At 39.4% G+C, this 21,348-nt stretch overlaps 2 protein-coding genes across 3 annotated transcripts in view; one reads left to right on the forward strand and one right to left on the reverse strand.

Moving 5' to 3' along the window:
- The first annotated feature begins 592 nt into the window (after positions 1-592).
- Positions 593-16,671, forward strand: spock3 (SPARC (osteonectin), cwcv and kazal like domains proteoglycan 3). Its single transcript, XM_068588921.1, has 11 exons — positions 593-692; positions 829-951; positions 8,643-8,682; positions 10,555-10,663; positions 11,456-11,564; positions 11,701-11,809; positions 12,084-12,197; positions 12,307-12,528; positions 13,432-13,494; positions 13,701-13,838; positions 14,448-16,671. Exons 2-11 carry the CDS (start codon positions 829-831, stop codon positions 14,600-14,602), a joined length of 1,182 nt encoding a protein of 393 aa, XP_068445022.1. The 5' UTR covers positions 593-692; the 3' UTR covers positions 14,603-16,671.
- A 3,739-nt stretch (positions 16,672-20,410) lies between these two features.
- slc44a1a (solute carrier family 44 member 1a) overlaps positions 20,411-21,348 on the reverse strand; it is a 28,310-nt gene continuing 27,372 nt past the window's right edge. For both annotated transcript variants that reach the window (XM_068588920.1, XM_068588919.1), the window contains exons 15-16: positions 21,014-21,088; positions 20,411-20,825 (exon numbers count right to left, since the gene is read on the reverse strand). In XM_068588920.1, the coding sequence (XP_068445021.1) occupies positions 20,802-20,825; positions 21,014-21,088 (99 nt within the window). In that variant the 3' untranslated portion in view covers positions 20,411-20,801. The remainder of the gene's footprint in view (positions 20,826-21,013; positions 21,089-21,348) is intronic.

Raw genomic sequence — 21,348 nt, forward strand, 5'->3', positions numbered from 1 at the left:
CACTAGTGTATGAACAAGCCTGAGCGCCTCGCATGTGATGGCTGTAACAAAGCAGAAACATGAGACAAGTAAAGACACAAACAGATATGATAGACATTAAGTATTTATTTTGGAATATATATTTTATTCGTAATAATAACAGCATTGTTACGGGTCTAACATCATGGTTGTTTTTGTTTTAAATGCTATCAGTAAAGCAGACGTGTTGCCCTGATATGAACCAATTGCTTAATCACAGCATTGCCCCAGGTGTTTTCCATAAGAGGTAATCAGTGGAAGACACTTTGCTAGCGGCCCACCGTGAGCCATCGTGACTGTTTCCTCCGCACTGAGGAGAGGCAGAGAAAATAGAAAAGAGGGACAGAGCGCCGGGCCCGCGCGCACGGTGCCCTGCGCGTTCCCGTTTTCTGCTGCGCACAGACAGCCGGTGCGGAGAGAGAGAGAGAGAGAGAGAGAGAGAGAGAGAGAGAGAGAGAGAGAGAGAGAGAGAGAGAGAGAGAGAGAGAGAGAGAGAGAGAGAGAGAGAGAGAGAGAGAGAGAGAGAGAGAGAGAGAGAGAGAGAGAGAGAGAGAGAGAGAGAGAGAGAGAGAGAGAGAGAGAGAGAGAGAGAGAGAGAGAGAGAGAGCTGTTATTACTAGTGACAGAAAACGGCAGCAAGCACATACAGTCTGGATAGCAGCTGATGCGACAAGGTAGGAGAAAAAGCGCCACGATCATCATTCACCGTGGATGTGATACATAGTGAGCTGCCTCGGTTTTCAACGCGATTGCGGTGTCCTCCACATTGATCTCATGTCCTCTCTTCGTGCTGTTGTTGTGTGTCCGCAGATGCTGAGCGTCGCCGTGCTGTGTCTGTGTGCCGTCGCCCTCGGACACGTCTCCGCTCGCTCCGACAGCGGCAATTTTTTGGATGATAAGTGGCTTGCTGGGAGATGGGATAGATTCAGAGATGTAAGTCATATTTCTGGGCTTATGTTGTTCACGCCGTTTCTTCTCATCGTCTCGTTTACATCACCCCCACCCCCGTAGCTCCCTTCAGCTCATTGGTTTGTGATCATGCGCTCCTCGTTTTCTCGTTGTGTCTGAGCCCACGTCCGCCACTGAGACAGGGAATACACTGGCTGTTCTGGGATGGTCCTCTCCTGTGAGCGTGTGTCCCCGTTTAGCAGAAATAGCAAAGGCCTCTGCGAAACACAAATGTGCACAGCCGAGCTGTCCAATGGGAGCTACTGAGTCCCAGAAAGGGGCCTAATTACGGGCAGGTTTAAGGAGGGGGGGAGTCCGCAGCAGCAAGGCCTGGATGTGCATTTTGTTTTCAGTAATAGACACCTGCCTCAAGGTAGTGGCAACTCACCAGACTCGACCCTTTACAAGGATCCCAAACAACAACGTGTGCTGCGAATGACACCTTGCCTTACTCCATAACATTACCATGTTTGTTAATACAGCTATTTATTTCATTATTTATGAGAGCTTATTTCAAATACACAGTGGCTGTTGTTCATACCTGGATGGAGCATCTTCTTTACCAGGAAATCTGGCAGATGCTAATTTCACTTATTCTAATGTGGACCTTTTGGGGTTTTTTAAATATCATTGTGTGATTGTATTTATTTGACGAAAGTGAAATAACATTTATTACAGGTTAGAATTAGTTTATTGTACATTGTTTAAAATGCACAGTGGTTTGTCACCAGTTTGTCCATGCCCCATGTGTTACAGAAAGTAGTCAAACAAGAGCGGTTAATCTTATAAAAAGATTAATAAGGAAGGACAGGTCCTTTGACTTATTCTAATATTTCAAAGTGAAGCCCCAGATGCTCTGATAAATAATTTTGGCCAGTTTGCTGCAAATAATTACTATATTTTATCTTTACTGTCACATATAATACTTATATTTATCAGACATCACCATAACAGTGTATGTGAAGACAAATGCTTTTTTTTAGAGTGATGAAACATGTACTCTTCATAAACGTTGTAATTAGCTGTAGATTACAGAAACAGAAACAAGACTGTGGGAATCTCTACCTTTTATATGGAAATTAATGTAACAAATTACAGAACTAAAATGAATGACTTCAATGTAAAAAAGAATGTTTAAGTCTTTCCGTATTACAACGTATCACAGGTTTCAAGTGGATTGTCTATATTAGAAGGACGTCTTGCCTCTAACCACAGATTACAGTAAATGGGACAGCAGTGATTTCTACATGCTTGCTCTTGCACTTAGTCACTCGCTCACTCACTCAAGCACACACACAAACACGCACACAATGAAACATTTGTGCACATACTATGCACACATGCGTTATAAGAAAACATTATTTTGCTCAGGAGCTGTACAAAAACAAGAAGGTTTACATAATGCACCAGAGAAAATACACTTTTCATGCACATTAGCTTCACCATGCTGCACACATGCATGCATTACATTTTTTTGAATTAGAGCCCATGATATCCTTGTCATGTGGATAGAACCGAGCAGGAGCAACGTTCTCTTTAATTTCTGAAGATTGAGGGCAGGTGCTGTCTCTTTTAGACTTATTCTATGTGCACTTTGTTACAGGCTTTTTCTATCTTTCATTTGACCTCCCTACCACACTTACTGTAAGTGTGCGAACCCAGCGGCTCAGGTAGACACATGTGACCCACCGCAGGTCCAACTATTGAGCAGGATTTGGATTATGCAAATACAGTGTTGGGACCGAATGCTAGAGAAAAAATGTGATTGGCCATGTGCTGGCTATGTAAGATGATTGGAACTCTGAGAGACAGAGTTGAGAGAGCGAGAGAGAGCTTGGTGATTGTGTTAATTCAGACAAAGGTCTATAAATACCCCCAATGCCACTGGAAGGATAATTAACCTTACCTATTCCAAACAGAAAGAAAAAGACCAAAAGATAGATACCTGAGAGGGAGGGACGGGATAATAAGAGCGGAAAGGAAAGATGAAAGATGGAAGAGTGAAGTGTATGGCGGTGGACTGAAGGCTCTCTGAGCATTCACAACTGTGTTCTAACCTTGAGGCTTCAGGCAGAGACAGGGGTGGTGCACAAAGCTGTATGTGCTCTGTATATATGTGCAAGCCTGTTATTTCCTGTTTAGCGATATGTCCCAGATTGTATGTGCGCAATTCTGTGATTTTGTATTCTTTTGCACAGGACTTTATCAATACTGGTACAAAAGTAGTTTAGTGTTCAACTAAATAACTGAGAAGCAGTGACAGTTAGTCTTGCCTAAGCTATACTTATTTACCTTCATCTTATTTATATATATATATATATATATATATATATATATATATATATATATATATATATATATATATATGTTTCCAGTGGTATACAGCGGTCATAAACCCTGGAAAGGTATCTTTTGTGATTATACTTTCTTTTGCTCTAGAGATGGTACATATAGTGAACATATAGATCATGTTAACTGTACTTCAGAGATAAATAGCCCATGTATAAATGTATTTTTATGTAGTAACCTGCTTGATTAGACTCTTTTAAACTTTTTAATAACAGGAGCGGGTTGCAGCATCTCTTTATACGTCAAAATGTAGCCAAGTTTTAACGGCACAGTTAGGTTAGCTTTATCAAATATTTCATTCTCACTGTGAATTGTATAAATATAACTAACCCTGAAACACATTTATTGATGTTTGCATGAAAAAGTCATTCGGACATGGAGTGATGCAGGAATGAGCCCCGGAACACGTAAATGAGTCGGCATATTTGCACTTTTGATTCCCTCTTCTTGAAGGTTTCTGGTAATATGTCTGAAATAGGGTTTGTGGTTAACACTAGCTTAAGAGATTTCACAGTTCTGAAACAAAATACGTCAGTAGATACCCCTCTTGGATATAGTAAAATGTATAAATGTCTTAAATAAGGCGGCTGCTAACAAGTGGCGAATGAAACTTCAAAACGATATCACGCCTACTACTCAGCCTTTATAGCCTGCGACTGTGGTGGAGTGCTTTATAGCTGAACAACGGCTTTTTACTTCTTACAATGCATTTACACTTCAATCAAAATCTTAAAAGTGGTATTCATCTATGAAGATTATCTTGCTGAACAGAAAGTACAAGTGTCTCTTAGCTTATTTTCTGCTTTAAATCAAAATCCAATGGAAAATTCCCATTGGGTATGTTTGTAGCGGGAACCTGTGCCACACTAACTTCTGGTATTGTCCCTCCAAAAAAATATTCCAACCTGGCACACTCTTTTTGGAAGTTATGTCACAACTTGTGAAGTTATAGAAACTTCCTGTTTACATTGCTTTGGATTGGACAGAGCTACAGATGTTTTAGCGGCATATTTTTGTTATTTGTGTTGTCCCTCTAGCTAAGGTATTCCTTCCAATTGTGTGCAACATAATTTATCACTAGCAGGATAGCAAAATTGAACTTAAAAATAACTTTAAAAAACAGCTGGTTAATCAAATCCGATTGCTGACTGACCTCAAGACTAATCTATAATGTGATTAATTATCATGGCGGTAGTTTGGGTTGAAACTCTTCACTTGCACTCAAAGCTGTTGGTGCCATCTTATTCCTACGATAAAATGCACACAATTGTCACACACTTTGTCTTTCTCTCAGAAATGCAAATCTAACGTACTGGTAATCTCTGCCAAACTTTGCTTGACTATGATTTACATTTTACATGTGAGGCATGCACTTCATACTTTTGCTTTCATCTTTCAGCAAGAGCCATAAGTGGGTCTCCTGCACTAGATAGAATCTCGGCCACTGATTCACTGTACATCCTGTTAAGATGTCTGGAGAGGCCCGGGGCTCTCTTTGCTTCACTGGTGCCATCACAAGCTCTTTAGACACTCTGTTCCCCTTTCTGGGCCTTGCCTTACTCACAGCACTGTCACAGAGTGAAAAGATTGGTTGAACAATGTAAGGACAAACAAAATGAAGGGTGTGTGATGAAGAGTATGACGCCTCATTGTGCAGTGTCGGAGTAAATAGTTTTGATCAGACTCATTAGAGCAGAATACACCTTTTCCCCCCTCCCCTTGCTTCTCCTACTTTCTCTCTCTGTGGGTTTTTACTGTGAGTGTATGTCCTGTGTTGTTTGGGTGAATGATGTCGGGAAGGTACAGAGCTTCAGGCCATTTCCACTTCAAAGCACCTCAGTGTGTATCTGTGTGTGTTAGTGCGTGCATGCGACAAGCTTGAGCAAGACTAGCAGAGCCAGTACAGTGAAAACATGCACATGTTAGTGGTAGGCAGCAACGAGACAAGGAAAGTAAGGAACTCATTAGGACACAATTAGTAGCAATGATGTGTGAAAACCTAAAGTAAGGGTGGAAAAGGGGTTATCAGAGGCAACATATTGTTATCTATAGACTTGTTTCTATAATAGTATCAGAATGCACACACACACTAATTAGGATGTTAGCCTACACAGTAAACACTATTATTGTCTATGTGTGTGTGTGTGTGTGTGTGTGTGTGTGTGTGTGTGTGTGTGTGTGTGTGTGCACTGGAGGAAAGAGAGACTATTAGAACTGCAAAGGAGAGAGAGGAAAAGAGGTGGAAAGAGATGGAGCGATAAATTGAAAAGTTGCTATTTTTAGCGTACACTCAGGAGGCCATTAGTTCTATTGTTGAATTTTGGGTTTTCTGTGTTTTTTGGAAAGTGCGTAGTTGGTTGCTTGCACAGTGAAGGGCATTCTTCCAGTTATTTGATGTTTTGCAGTGCTGACAGATTCTGGCACTACAGTCAGTGTTGTGGTGATAAGTTTATTGCTTTATGCGTGCATGTGGACATGCATTTGTGCGCGGGTTTTGTGTATTTCCATGTGTGTCTTTGCATGCTTCTGTTGATTCCATTAAGGAATCAGACCACAAGCACTTTTGTTGTCTTGACTGGTCTAGAGGGCTTGGCCCCCATAATGCAATGTTCTCATTATTCAGTCTCAATGGCCTGCAGTGCTAGAGGAGAACAGAATCAAAAGTACCTCTCTATTTGCCTTTATGTCTGTTAACCTTTTAGTGTGTGGGTTTTCTTTATATTTTGATGTCTAAGTAGGCTACTGTGCGTAATTCTAAATATAAGAAACAGACAGAGCAAGTGGCCATTAATGAACTTTTTTAGAAGTGTAAAAGGGAGAAGTGATTGAGTAATGAAGAGTCTGTGATGAAGATGCAGAGATGATAGAGGGTCGGCAATGAAGGACAAGCGGGAGTAATTAAAAAGACCTGAGAAAAAGCAAGAGTTGACCCTGTTCACCTGCAGCACAGGGAAGTGATACTGAACAACACTTTCCGACGGGTTATGTCCTGCCTTTTGAAAAATAACTACGGTCATGTGGCAAACGGTGGCGGAGTGTAAGAGTTAGCGTCATGCATGCGCAGACACAAACAATTCAACTGCACTGAAATCCTTGGGAGAACATCTCAGTCATCACTTTGGGTTGAACAACAGTTAATAGTTGTGAAAGAAAAACATTTTGTAGTTTCCACCTTGGGGGACAATACAGGAAACATCACGGAAACAGCATCTCACAAAGTCTAAGGTGTAAACTTACTTAAGCTTCCTGAAACAAAATGTTCAGTCTGTTAAAAAAAAAAAAAACCTTTCTTACATTACTGCTAACTTGTCAAGGCGGAACCCCAGGGAACACTTTAAAGACTAACATATAACTACAATATACCAAAGACAATCTGAAGTAGCACAGAACCACATAGCCAGCTGTCGTACGTCACATTCATAACACATACCGAACAACTCAAGAACTTCTCCTAGACACTCCTCCTTTAACCTGCACAAACTCCCTCAAATCGCTTATTGCCCTAAAAATACTGAAACCTCAAACTTGTTTCTGGACCACAACTGCAGCTATCACTGAGAATGTACCTTGCAATAGTGTCTATATAATTCATTTCGATTTACATTTACAAAATGGAAAACAATGGCCCTTTTTTACAGCATTTGGTGTAATTATTCTTTAGTTCCTTAATGCATCAAAAGTCATAACCACTTTATAAATGTTTCTATGGCCTCCCTCGGTAATGGCCCACTCTTATAAAGGTAGGTTTGTGTCTTTATCACTTGTCTCCCTGGTAAATGCTACAAGCTAGAAAATAACAATGGTGCAATGAATGTGCTCCACATGAGAGCTAATTGTGTCCATAGAATTGTGCACAAAAGGAAAATGGAAGGCAGAATAAGTAAGAGCTTGGAAAAAGAAATCTCACTCACTGTTGTTTAGGTCACAGATTTGAATTTCACTCTCTAATTGTATTTGACACAATCTATTGGTGGAGATTTGCACAACATTGAAATGTGCAAATGTTCAAAGCCGTTATTGCACTCGGCCACCCTGAGGGATTTTTTTCCCCTATTTCCCTCTGTTGCTATTTGTTTTGGCATGAATCACACACATACACGCACACAAACACACACACACACGCACACACACACACACACACACACACACACACACACACACACACACACACATACACACACGTGTGCAGAACAGGTGATCATTGTGACAGATGAGAGAGAAGTGCAGTGTTGGGTTTGAAAGAATGCCCCAGAGAAGGAGCTGAGAGTAATGAGATCTCTGAACTTGGACTGAGTAAAACGGCACACAGTTCACTGTTTCTTAAGCTCCTTTACATTTGCATCACGAGCCAGCACCCCTGGGTGTGTCTCCTACTTGTCCTTCTATAAAAAGCAGGCAAATCAGTCACCGCCACGCAATCCTTCTTTAGACTCCTGAAACACATCCACAGGAAACAGTTGGAGCCATTTGATTATATCGTGGAAGGTTTTGAAAAACAGTTCATTTTCAAACCAAGAGTGAAGCACTTTATGTTTAAGAGTCTGCATTGTTCAAGTGGTCACAATTCAGCTTTCAATTAAATGTCCTTCCTATTTAAGCTCTATTTTGTAATGGCAATTTGTTAAAGTTTAGAGTCAATGGATTCATTGAACATTACAAAACTTTACATTTTAACAGGAATTTTATATGTTGATCACATTCATATTATAAAAATAAATATTCTGCTCTGCAACCATTTTTGTTGGCTTATGATTTCCGACGGCCCCCTTCACTAACAACCTCATGCCTAACCTTCATTTTAAATTAAAAGCCTGTCATAGTCAGTCAATTGCAATCCACTTCAAATTTCATGACCTTAACCAAAATCAACCTAAACAAAAAGACGTTTATGTTCCTTTCACCTCTTTAAACTGTGCAGCCTGTTTGGTGTGACATCCTCTCTCTATAGTTATGCCACATATGGTATATACACAACATGAGGCGACGTTAAGGTCATTATAAGCACAAACACTCTCAAGCTGCTTTTTCGAGCTACCGTCAGAACATCAATATTTTATAACATCAACTAAATAAATGCATGCTCCATGTGTGTACATCGTGGTGTGTTGGTGTATTTTTTCATAGATTTTCATCCGTTTATTTCATTATGCAAAGTGTTTTACTCAATAGGACAAACTTAATCCAAATTAATTGCTTATTCTCTCTCTCTCTCTGCAATGCTTTCTCCTAAAGGAAGTGGAGGTTTGTATGGCTGCTTAATAGTATTGTATTTATTATGAATAATTCATTTTGGATGTCACTTGAACAATATTTTTACTGTTTTTCAGGAGCCTGGAACATGGACTCCATCCAAGCCCTTCGACCAAGGTGGGTGTGAAAGCAGCGAGTGGTTGTGCTGTTGGCTTGTGCTCAAACAAAAAAATATTAAAAAGGACACAAACAACTGATACCTCTTCCACAGCAAAAACAATCTTTAAATTGGGTTTGATTAATGTTACTGTAACGACACCAATTGCTAAACTGCCATGAAATGCTACAGGATTGCTCAAAGTCAGTATGTGCAAGGCATCATTTGGTTGCAATTGCACAACTACTTAAGAGGCATGGCAGTTTATATCAAGGTCATAGGCCATGCTGCCATGATTTGGCAGCCAATTATAGGAAAACAATACGGCATCTCAAAACTCTAATGAATGACATTCATTCAAGGTCACCCAATTATGCAACATGAAGACTAAATTAAAAAAAAGAATGATATGGTGAAAGTTATTATTGAGTTATCAAAAATGTCATTGGCCACATGGTCACGTTCTTGCCTCCAAAAACAAATCACGAATCACTTGTTGCTTGGAACATGGCCTAATTTAAAACCAATTTATTTTGTATGTGTTCGGCAGTTCTTTGAAATATATTCCTAACTAACAGACCGACAAACAAATTGAGAGCAACAACATAACCTTGGTGAAAGTAACTATCCTCACCGCAGCATGCAGCATTTCAGATGCATTAGAGGGATCCTAAACCTTCATGTTTCTGAGTTTAAATTGCTTCTGTTTCTGTTTATTTAGACCATAAAATACATTTTCTTGCTGGAAATATGTTGCGACCAATTACTCTTTCTGTGTGTGTAAAAACGGACGGTGAAGCTTTACATTCATACTAATTTACCTATTGTATATATATATATATATATATATATATATATATATATATATATATATATATATATATATACAATAGGTAAATTAGTATATATATATATATATGTGTGTGTGTGTGTGTGTGTGTGTGTCTGTGTGTGTGTGTTATTTCTAAGCTATCCTGTACATTTATGTAGCTACAGCAAAAAAAGGATGAATTTATGTTATAATAATTAACTAATTTCCCATTGAATTAATGTGGGCCATAAGCTCATACATCCAGGCATGACATGAACACTTTCACTTATCACCGTATCCCTAAACATACAAACACACAGATATGTCAAGGAAACAAAAGCATTAAAAGCTGCATTGGAGGATGGAGGCAGGATAATCTGTTAAGCTGCACAGGGATTACAGTAAGGTTCTTTAGAGCAGAGGTCATTCTCAAACTGTTCTGAGATCAGCAGTGGGCCTTAGATCCTGCGCCATAGTTGTCACGCTGAAAGCTGACAAGCGGTCAGAAACAGCAAGCTTGTCTTACTCTTTACCAGGTAAGATTGCACTCTCAGCCACAGACTCAGATCTTAAATCAGTTTTCAAAGCCAGATATGGCACTCAGCTGTGAGATCTGATACCAGATCAGTTTTAGGATCTCAGCAAGAGCACACAAGAATGACGCTCGGTGCAGGCTGTTGTGAGGTCAGAAGTAGCCTATTACCAGTTCCATCTGTTTTTAGTCGTAAGGATACTTAATGGTATTATGGCTTTCAGTTCAGCGTGAGAGACATTGCCAGTAAGTAAAGAAGCTAGAATTATCTCACACACACACGCACACGCACACACACACACACACACACACACACACACACACACACACACACACACACACACACCTTGAATCTGTAAGTGAAAATGAAGTGCAGGGGACAACTAGGAATCATTCATTTAGGATTTCAGAAAACAAAAGGAAAATGTAACTCTGCTCAAGAGCTCAGTCTTCAGTCTTACTTTCAAGAGAGAGGCTTTACATTGGTTTGCAGACACATCCCACAATGAAAATAGTTCTCATTCCATATCTTGGTTTTGTGCTTTCTAGGCCTTGATCCAGCCAAAGACCCCTGTCTTAAGATCAAGTGCAGTCGCCACAAGGTGTGTGTGGCTGAGGATTACAAGACTGCCACTTGTGTCAGCCAGAGGAGAGTTAGGTAAGAACACACACACACACACACACACACACACACACACACACACACACACACACACACACACACACACACACACACACCCACACACACACATTTGCTCTTTTAAACAGGCCTAAGTCTCAGAGCTGTCCTTTAAATTTGCATTCAGATGTGCCAGAGATGAAACATGAATGACTGTGGATTAAGAGCAATTCAAATCTTCTTATTACTTCTTATCTATTTTTTTATGCTCACTTATTTACACAGCATGATAAACAACAACACCAAAGACTGTGCTGGCTTTCTATTTTTCTAGCTTGTCCACTAGTTGTCCGGCTCTCTTGTGACTATTGTGCGACATTACTGTTTAGTCCAATTACCCCAGCAATGGCACTGCCTTACAACGAACACAAAGTTCTGCCAAGTGATATGAATGGGCTTTGAACGTGTGTGTGTGTGTGTGTGTGTGTGTGTGTGTGTGTGTGTGTGTGTCTGGGACACTGCAGACTGGACAGAGACAGTAACGCCACACTGACCTCATTTTCCCATTCTTAGCAGAAACACAATTACCACAACACAGTGTCAGCAAATGAGAAAATAATCACATCTAAATCCAAATCCATGTCTGATTTCTGAAATTGATGTAAGAACAAGAACATACACCATGGATGTGAAATGCTTAGAAAATATTAGTTTTGGATGAAGCAGGAAATATAAACTGCACAATGATACATTGCTTGAATTCTATGTTCATATGCATACGGTCAGATTCCGTGTGCTTATATGTGTAAGTATTTTGTATCTCCTCTCTAGTTTTAAAGATGCCAGTTTGTACCAGAGTCCAGGGTCAAAGTGCAAACCCTGCCCTGTGGTCCACCCCTCTCCTGTTTGTGGAACTGACGGCCACTCCTACTCCACCAAGGTAAACGCACACACAACCTCTCTCCCATAAGAGACATATGAGGACTTTTTGTTTTCATTTCCTCTCGATGAGACACACATCCTGATCTCACTTCCTCTTCTGTCTCGTCCAATCTGTCTCCGTCGCTCCCATTCAGTGCAAGTTAGACTACCAGGCATGCATCACAGGAAAGAAGATTGCTGTGAAGTGTTCTGGCATGTGTCCTTGCCCCTCCCAGCCTGAGCAGAGCTCTGCAGAGAAGAAAGGTACACAGTTCTGCACACATGACTGCACACTGTAAGCTGGGATACTTTGCAAAAGAAACAGTAAATTATCCTGAATTAAAAAGTCTACCAAGCCCTTTTATAACCCCTTCTTGAGAAGCTAAACCCTTCATTCCTGATGAAGTGATACTGAATCCCAACGAGTTTCAGGGCAGCTGTGCTGTAGCTGATCCTAGCTTCTCACTTCCAGAAGGCACGAGGTGGACAATAAAGTGTCACTTTATCACCATTAATCACTAGTGTTGTCGTTCCTCAGTGTGCAGTGAGTCGGACCTGAAGGAGGTGGTGAATCGTCTGAGAGACTGGTTCAGGGTGCTGCATGAGAATGGCAACAACAAGAGAGTCAAGATCCAGAAGTCAGAGAAAAACAGTGAGTGATGTGGCATAAACAAAGCAGAGAAACATACAAAACAATGCTTCTTTGGTAAACTGGATACCTGGCTGCATCTCTCTCAAAATTTTTACCTTTTACCTCGCAGAGTTCGAGTTTGGGGCATCACCTATTTGTAAGGACCCTCTGGGCTGGATGTTCTCCCGACTGGACACAAACTTTGATGTCAAGCTGGACCAATCGGAGATCAAGAGCCTCTATCTGGACAGGAACGAGCCGTGCTCTGACGCGTTCTTCAAATCCTGCGATACACATGCCGACAAAGTTTTAACCAGCTCTGAGTGGTGCACATGCTTCCAGAGGTACACAGGTACGGTCCTCCATGCATTGACATGCAACACCGAAGACATCTAAAATGTATTCATGTGTGTATGTGTTATTCCTCTTCAATCTCTGCATCTTGTGATGGTAGAGATTACAAGTGAAGCACTGATTCCATACAGCAATTAGGTTTTATTTTCATAGTTTTCTTATGTAATAAAAAACATGCAACCATCCTACAAACAACTACATTGCTATTTACAATTTAAATGTTTGTTGTAAAAACCCATCACAAAATAATTACTTTCAGGTTTCACGTTGACTACTCTTCGTGTAGTGCTGTTCATACACAGCAATAAGGGATTGATATCAAGACGCACTTTCACTTTTATCTCTGAGTATAGTGGTTTCAGAATTTGTCTTGTTTTCAGCCTGTTCTATTGCCCCTTCATACTTCATTGTTCCTTCCCAAGCTCAACAGTGACTTTGATTCATTGCACATTGTTCTGCTAACTAATAGAAATTATGCTCAAAACTTTAAAAATCAAGATCCAAGTTGTTATAAACTGGAAGTTTTCTCACATTTCTTAAGTAGCTTAACTATGGTAAAATAGAAAGACAGCTTCCATTCAATCAGATTGGCAAAGTCTTCAAAATATCTACAAAATACATTAACCAATAATGCATTGAACCCAATATACAGAAGGACAAAACACGGCATTACAATGCTATTGGATTCGACCAAGGACGAATATATTTTCTGTTTTGGCAATAAAGAAACTGAATGGTTGAGTCAACGAAGCTGCAGTTGTAAAAGCAAAGACAAGGATAAAAAACATCATGACAAAGGTACACAATGTACACAAAGGAAGCAAAGTTCACTCAAACAGATGCAACCCGAGAAAAGCAGACTTCTGCAGTTTGTTACAAGCCTTCTGTGTCTCTCTTTCAGATTCCCCTTGTAAAGCAGAGCTGTCCAGTATCAACAAAAAGCAAGCGGGGAAGAAACTGCTTGGTGAGACAAACACACACACACACACAAACACGCACACACACACACTCTCACGCACACACACACACACACACACGCACGCACGCACGCACGCACGCACGCACGCACGCACGCACGCATACATACACACACACACACACACTCTCACACTCACACAGGCAGTGTGTTACCCTAATTCATTGTGTGTGTCTGTGTGTTTTGGCTTGTAGGTCAATACCTGCCGTCCTGTGATGAGGAAGGTTACTACCGGTCCCACCAGTGTCACAGCAGCAGCGGCCAGTGCTGGTGTGCAGATCGCTATGGCAACGAGGTGGCCAGCTCTCGAACCCACGGCCCTGCAAACTGCGGTAGGCAAATAGTGTGTCATGTTTCAGTGAAAGAAAACAAAGACATCCAGTGTTATATGCAGTTGAGGCATCATGGAGGAAATAATATAGAGATGTGTGTCGACACTTGATTTCCCTTTTTTTTTTATTGCATGACACTTGTCAGTAACCACAATGTATTTGTAACATAAAACTGATTGACAGGTGTAAGATATATATTTGCTTGCTTTTTCAAAAGTTAGATGACCAGATTACCAATTTCATATCTGTCCATTCAATTTTAAGCTGCCGCCAGCAGCAAATTAGTTTAACTTAGCAAAATGACTGGAAACAGGAAGCAAGGCTCTTTGCGAAGGGAACAAAAACCACTGACTAACACCTAACTGACAAATGTCTTGTCTGACAATAAATGTTCACAAGTTGTGGTTTAACTGGGTTCATGCACTTCTTGGCTGAGTGACTTCCTGCAGCGTTGTCCTTGTCCATGACATTGCCAGGATAGGTTGCTTTATGTTAAGCTAGTATTGACTGTGCAGACATGAAAGAGGTGTCGATCTTCTGCGATAACTATCTACTGCTTGTTTCTCCAAGAACAAGCTCCTTTAATTGTACGATTTGGTACATTTTCAGGCGTGATTCTGGAGTCTTCCGGAGACCTCGGCAGCGGAGACTCGCTGTTCACCGATGATGATGAAGATTCCTTTGTTCTCAACGACCAGGCCGGGATGGACGACGAGGACGACGAAGATGAGGATGATGACGACGACGACGAGTATCTGTCGTAAATTCCTAAAAAGAAAAGAAAAAAAGAACAAAGTGAAAACTGTTTGTTTGGTCAAACTGCACGTTTCTAGGTGACTCCCCAGGCAGATACTTAATCGTACTAACAGCCTATGGACTACTCTGTGTATTGTTTGTTCATAAGTAAAAAAAAAAAAAATCAATTCCTGGCAAACGTTTATGATTTCTCGTCCCCTCTAAGTATAAAATATGATTGGTTAATGACCCTTGTGTGTCAGCCAACATGAGAACTTGACCAGGACTAATCCACAAAAAAATCCAGTGTTCTGGATTTGGTCACATGTGCAAAGACCTCTCCCTTCTTTGGACAGTCCATGTCTTAAAGTGTGTCCTGTCCTTGTGCAGCACTCTGATGCCTAAGTCTGTTGATGCCTGAGGCGCAACGTTACAGAGATTTCCCCTTCTTTGTTCCACCATCCTCTTCCTCCCAACCCTACCTCCCCTTTTACTCCTTATCAAATGTTCCTGTGTATAGGTGGGATGTTGATGATGTAGATAAGAGAATATCGCACTCTTTAGGTTTCTTTTGATCTTGATTTGTAATCGTGACTGTAACTGTGTGGAAAAACAAGATAAGAGTTAGACATGCTTCATTAGGAGAATTAAGGCAAAAAAAAAACAAAAAAAAACACAGCGTGAGTTGGATAACAATCAGAACCGTCATGCTATCTGTTTTCACGGAGACACAAATCAAGTCAAATCATCTCAAAGACCCAGCTACAAGAAAAGACAAATTACTGCTTGGCCGGTGGTGGTAAGAGGGGAAATGTTATTGTTATCAATTTTTCTAATCCATTGTTGGATGAATACAGATGATGAAACAGATTTCTTGTAGCATGTCTAATACTGCGTGATGTTGTTTCAGACTGTAGAACCGGAGGCTAAACCTTTGTGGAACTCAAAACATAATGGAGCTCGAGGGAAAAATGGTCCCTCACGCGTGTACAGATGAAACTGCACTTAGTTATAAACTGCTTGAGACACAAGTCTGTGGGATAAAAAAATAAATAAAAATGTTTACTGTCCTTTAATACATCGGTGAGCTGAAACAAAACCTCACCACAGCTCAGAAGTAGAGTTGATTTTATATTATTTGAGCCCACTGTTTAACAGAATAACTCTCTTGCAAGGTAATAAAACCACAGAGCCACGAAGACCTGTTGGAAATGTCTGGCAGGGGATAAAGGGTGAGGTGTGCCTTTCACCGATAAGGACAGATGGTGGGGATAGTGTAAGAAGCACGCTTAATGGACTGACAGCAGCTCGCTAGGCTTCACTGTTCAGGCCTGATACTATTTGGGTTTTGATATGGCTTGTGTGTTGGGTCTCTCTCACAATGCTGTAACATAGGCCATATTTCAGATCTTTTGATTTGTTCCATAGGATCGCTAGAATGTAGAAAAGCACAGAGGAACTTAGCAGTTAAGGCATAAGGAACACTTAGATTCTGCTGGATTTAAAAATGTTTTATATATTAGTACACTGGCCATAGAAAGCTTTGGTTTAGAGAGCTTTATATGAAAGACAGATGATTATCTAACAGTGTTTTGCTTTCACTTTGTTTTAAAAGCTTGATTTGTACCTGATATGTTCTAACTTCTTATAGTAAATATCTGTCAGGGTTGAGAACTGAAACTGATCCCAGATGTGTGTATTCTGTGTGTATTCTATTTATGCAGACCTGGGATTGGATTAGCTCTCATTTTAATTTTCAATTATTAATCTGCCTTAGGGCATGATCTGTTGAAATTCCATGTTAAGATTTGAAAAGTGCCATCTAATTGTTCAATAGTTTTGTTTTTTGCTCCCTCCATTCCTTTTAACTTGGAATTTCAATCCACTTTAGGAACTGGATAATGTTTCAGCGTTAAAGTGTGCTGTTTCATGAGTGTGATGACATGCAAATCATTTTAATGACCTCAGACACTGTAGCCACTCTCAACCAATCACACATAGTCATCACAGCTCTGATATGTTTCAAGGTTATGATACAGATGCATTTTTTTTTACAGTGTATGTATAATTTGCTGAAATAAAAGCTATATTGACCAATGTTCGCTTGACAGATTGCTACTTGGAGGATAGACACGAATACATACAGAAAAAGTCTTGTTTCCGAAGTTGCTGAAGTTTCCGTTTCATGTGAATTGTTTCATTTCTGCATTTATCTGCATATATTCAGGAAAAGACATGCAGAGGTTTGTGGTATAAAGGTTGAGTATGCTTATATATATGAAAATGGAGGAACTGAGAAAACACACAAACATCACAAGATAACCCACCACTTATGGTGCAGCGCTGTTGTCTAGAGGCGTAATAAAATGACACAGCACCTGCAATAAATGGAAGATGAAAATATATTTTTACATTACTAAATTTAAAAGAGAGAAAGCTGACAGTCAGGAGTGACTAACTCTGTTTGAGTTCTGTGTGCAGGAACATTACTGCATTATGTATGTGAAGAACAGGTGAATATTTTATAAGCGCCTGTCACACCCACAGCATACATGTATGCATGCACAGAGCACATATACACACATATGGCACATGTAGAGCAAAACACAAACACTCAGGGAATCAATACAGGAAAAAGGCACATTTATTGGCTTAGTAAAGTTTGTTACCTTTTTTCTTTTTTAGCTGTAAGAATTGGCATTGTTTTTACACAGCCCAGTGCAAGCAGGACACAGGAAGTCACTGGGTAAATATCCAGTGTTCATTTCACACACTTTTCCTCTGTCTTTATGTGCTGACCATAGAAAAGTGGAGAGATACCATCTCTGTGGCTAATTTCCACACAGCGGAGCCTGTTGTTGGAGGCCGTCCAATGATAAAAAGTAATTTGCCAGTGTATGAGGAGACCATATGACTGAGCGCTGATGGGAAAAGCAAATTGCAGGAAGCACTTATGATGTTTGGAAGTCAGGTTTCTTGGATAAGCAATAACCTGTGACGCAGGTTCTTTTATCACTTCCACACTCTGCTGGCTGATGAGGGATTGTTGCTGTAGGTGTGATCCCCCACCATGTTTGTGTTATTAGTCGTCATATAGTGATATGATAATATTGATGGGCAGTAGAAACATGTCAGTTCCATGTGAAACAATCTAACAACAAAGTGGCTAGTTTTGAGCTTTTTTTTAATCGAACACATGAACTTTATTAGTACAATCTGCTTTTAAATTGTCTGAGCACTCCCAGAGTTTCTTGCTCAAGAATAATGTCAGAAACTTAGTTTGAGTTTAAATAATTGCTTTTGCTTGCATTTGTCATATCATGGTATTCAATATACAAAATACAAGTGTTTCCCTATTTCGACCATATCACACGTCCCAACTTGATAAATGAAAAACTGAATTAAACATGGTGTGTTTATATCCCTGTTCTTTTTACTCTTATTATGATGAGTCATCCAAGAGGTTTACTCTCTGTTTGTCTGTCTACAGCAGCATTGTGAGCTCTTTTCATGGTGGACGTCTGGTTTGTGTACTAAATGAAAGCGCCACTGAAAAGGCCTGAGCCGAGCAGCTGAAGAGGCAGTGTGGCTCACCTTAATGGTGAAGTCACTGTTTGGTCAATACACTCTCTGACACAGACACACACAGACACTTAGCAGGCTCGTGTTACAACGCCTGAGTCAGCATACAATAGACATCCATCCATACAGGATGAGGCAGAATGGGTTTAATGGTTGTAAACTATTTAACAGCAGAATCTGAGCATCAATACTGCTTTCAAGAATCACATGATTATTTCATACACTGCCTTTGCTAACAACATATAAGATGACATACAGTATCTGTCATGCAAGGTAAATAAATAAAATGCACATATACTCTAGAATGTGCCGAAATATAGAGTTTAAAATATTAAAAAGGGCTAAGAAAAAGCATGTATTTGAGATTCATTTAATATGTATTCTAAGAAGCAACAATTTTAAAATGAAGCGCATATAAAAATATATACTTTGAAAACCTTGAAGTCTAAAATTCAGTATACTTGTAAGATACTGACGTAGTTATATTTCAAAATATATGAAAAAGAAGCTTTTGAGGACGTGGCTTGAAGAAGCGAACAGGGGTTGAGTTGGGTCGATAAACTTCAGCCATTTAACCCACACTCATGTCCAAGGCTGCCTGCTTTGTTCATGGTGCAATCACAATTACAGTAAAATAATCCCATGCAGGCTTCCATCTGAGGCGGCCTCCAGCACTATGTGTTTTCCTGTCTTTTTATCCAATGACAAATGGCTTCCAGGAATGGTTAGTTCGGTAAGTACTGCAGAAATCACTTTGGTGTGACTCACTACCAGCCATCGAGCTGTTTTCCTCTAGATTCTTGCATTTTATGAAGGCCGAAAGCGGTGTGCAGGGCGAGCTTTCACATCAATAACCTCTAACTGCTTAGTGGCTTGATTCTTGCTTGGTCAATGCTCGATTGGAAAGAACCGGGAGGGGATGAGGCAGTAATCTCTACGTCTTGTAGATACACTCATGGGGAATCAACGTTGTGCCTGGTCTGTCTCCCTCCATGGTGATCATACACATGCTATTCAACTTTAATGATTGACATATGAAGGAGCACAAAAACATTCTCACATTTGATAATAGATCATATTTTTAGTAGGTGGGAAAAAAAAACATGACTGTTTTTTAATTCTAGAATTACAATTTAATAATTAGAATAATTCTAATTCTCTAAAATCATATTGAGCTAACATTAAAAATATGTTGGAAAATATATGTTTGAGATACCTACAAAAATACAGCTGTTACATATAGAGTATATTTGGAGGCAATTTGGTTGTAAAGATAATACTTATATTTCATCTACATTTATAAACTCAGTTTCACAAATGTTCATCCAGCGTCCCAAAGGTTACCAACTACTTTATTTAGGTTCCATCTTTTCTGGATCAAATCTAAATTAGGTCATGATCTGTCAAATAACGTCATAAAGGGACATGAAAACAAAATGGCAACATAATTCATTCTCCTTAACTGGATTCAGAAAATTCTAAACTTGTTATTTCTTATATACGGCTGAAATGTCATTTTGTTCTCATTATTTTTGAAGGGCATGGCATTTAAACGGATTTGCAATTGAGATGCGAGTTATTTAACAGGATTTGCTGCCCTCAGGTGGTCAATGTCAGACCCCACAGCGCCATTGTGTAACAGTCTTTCAAGTAATGTTTGGTACCTTTGAGCATAGGAGAAATAGTGTCAATGACAATTTTACGGCGTCATCAGTACACAAGCAAACCAGGTTGAAGCTAGAAGTTTCTAGCCTTTCCTGAAACATCCTCCGTGAGAAAGGCGTTGCCAGTAAATCCACCAAGTGTACTCCTTCGGTCATAGAGTATAAGAAATACACCAAGCAAAACGATAAAATTGTAACTGCTTGTGTTCATATTCTGCATTTACAGCATGCGACAAATTATTCTAGATACATATTTTATATTTATCAGTGTACAGTTGGCATATTGGGAGAACTATGTATTTGGTGTTTGTGTAAAGGTGTGATGTAAATAGTTTCAAGGTTTTGTACAGTTTTTATGTTTATTTAGTTTTTTTATGTGTAGGTTTTTGACGGGCGCCCTCATTTTCATAGTTTTAGTTTAACAATTGAAGAAAAAAAAACTGTTACAATTTACAACAGACTGGTGGCTGAAAGAGATATGATGTGACCTATGGAGGGTTTTATAGCTTTGGAGAAAAGATCAAACACACAACTTTGGGTTTTAAGTTATTTGAGCATATAAAAAAAAATATTAAAAGAACTTTGACAAAACACAGTTAGCCATTCATTTCAAAATGTACACAAAAGCATTCAAACTGCAGCCAACACTAATTATGTAACAAAGATAACCAAACATGTTAAACCATGTCAAATTGTTCATATTACTTAAAACTGGAATAAAAGAGAAAATATAGCAAAATCTTATTATAAAAAACACACACCCAAATAAGCATTTGCCATATTAGTTATTAGTCTCAAACTTTAAATTTACAATCACTGTTACTCAAAAATAAAAAATACAATACAACCCAATGCATCTCTTGTTGAAGCTTTCTGTCGCATCAGTAGAAAGAGCAGTTAACTTTATCATGTCCCTGGAGTGAAATGCTACAAAGTTTTGAGAGTTTATTTTTAGTGGTTTTGGCGTCTTTCTGGCGCTCAGTCAAGCAGAAGTCCCTCCACGTGTCTGCAAGAAATTAAAAAAATATATATATACATTTACTCACTTTTGAAACCACACCAGGCATAGCATTATAATCACAAACAACCATTTTTTATTTACTTAGTCTGAAGTTTAACATTTCACATTTTTAAGATTATTTGTATTCGCTTTCAAGCTTCCATACATTAGTAGTTGAGAAGAAAAAGACTCACCATGGGCTTCATCTCCCGTCCATCTCCATCACCAGTCTTGTACAAACCCTCTTTCTTACTGTTCTCAACAAATTCCTGGGGAAGGAAACACAGAGTTATAGAACAGTTGTTTATCAAAGAATGTGTTTCTTGTTTATTGTTGCAAGAATAAACAAAATATGGTCAAGAATTAAAAAGCTCTGGACCTTCAAGTTCATTTAGATATATATATGAATTTGCACACAATGTTCCCCATGGTCACTGTAAATGATTCACTGGGAATTCTGGATTAGGAATATGGATGTAAATAACTAGTCATGCAGGTGAAAATGTGAGGACTGCACGACAAAGTAGAC

Source organism: Clinocottus analis, unplaced genomic scaffold (genome assembly GCF_023055335.1).
Source record: "Clinocottus analis isolate CAN_PGR_092001 unplaced genomic scaffold, fCliAna1.0.p SCAF_22, whole genome shotgun sequence".
Taxonomy (NCBI): domain Eukaryota; kingdom Metazoa; phylum Chordata; class Actinopteri; order Perciformes; family Cottidae; genus Clinocottus; species Clinocottus analis.

Coding starts and splice junctions, on each gene's coding strand:
- spock3 (XM_068588921.1), top strand. CDS start 829: ATGCTGAGCGTCGCCGTGCTGTGTCTGTGTGCCGTCGCCCTCGGACAC. Junction 10,664..11,455: donor GTCAGCCAGAGGAGAGTTAG/GTAAGAACACAC, acceptor TCTCCTCTCTAG/TTTTAAAGATGCCAGTTTGT. Junction 12,529..13,431: donor ATGCTTCCAGAGGTACACAG/GTACGGTCCTCC, acceptor TCTCTCTTTCAG/ATTCCCCTTGTAAAGCAGAG.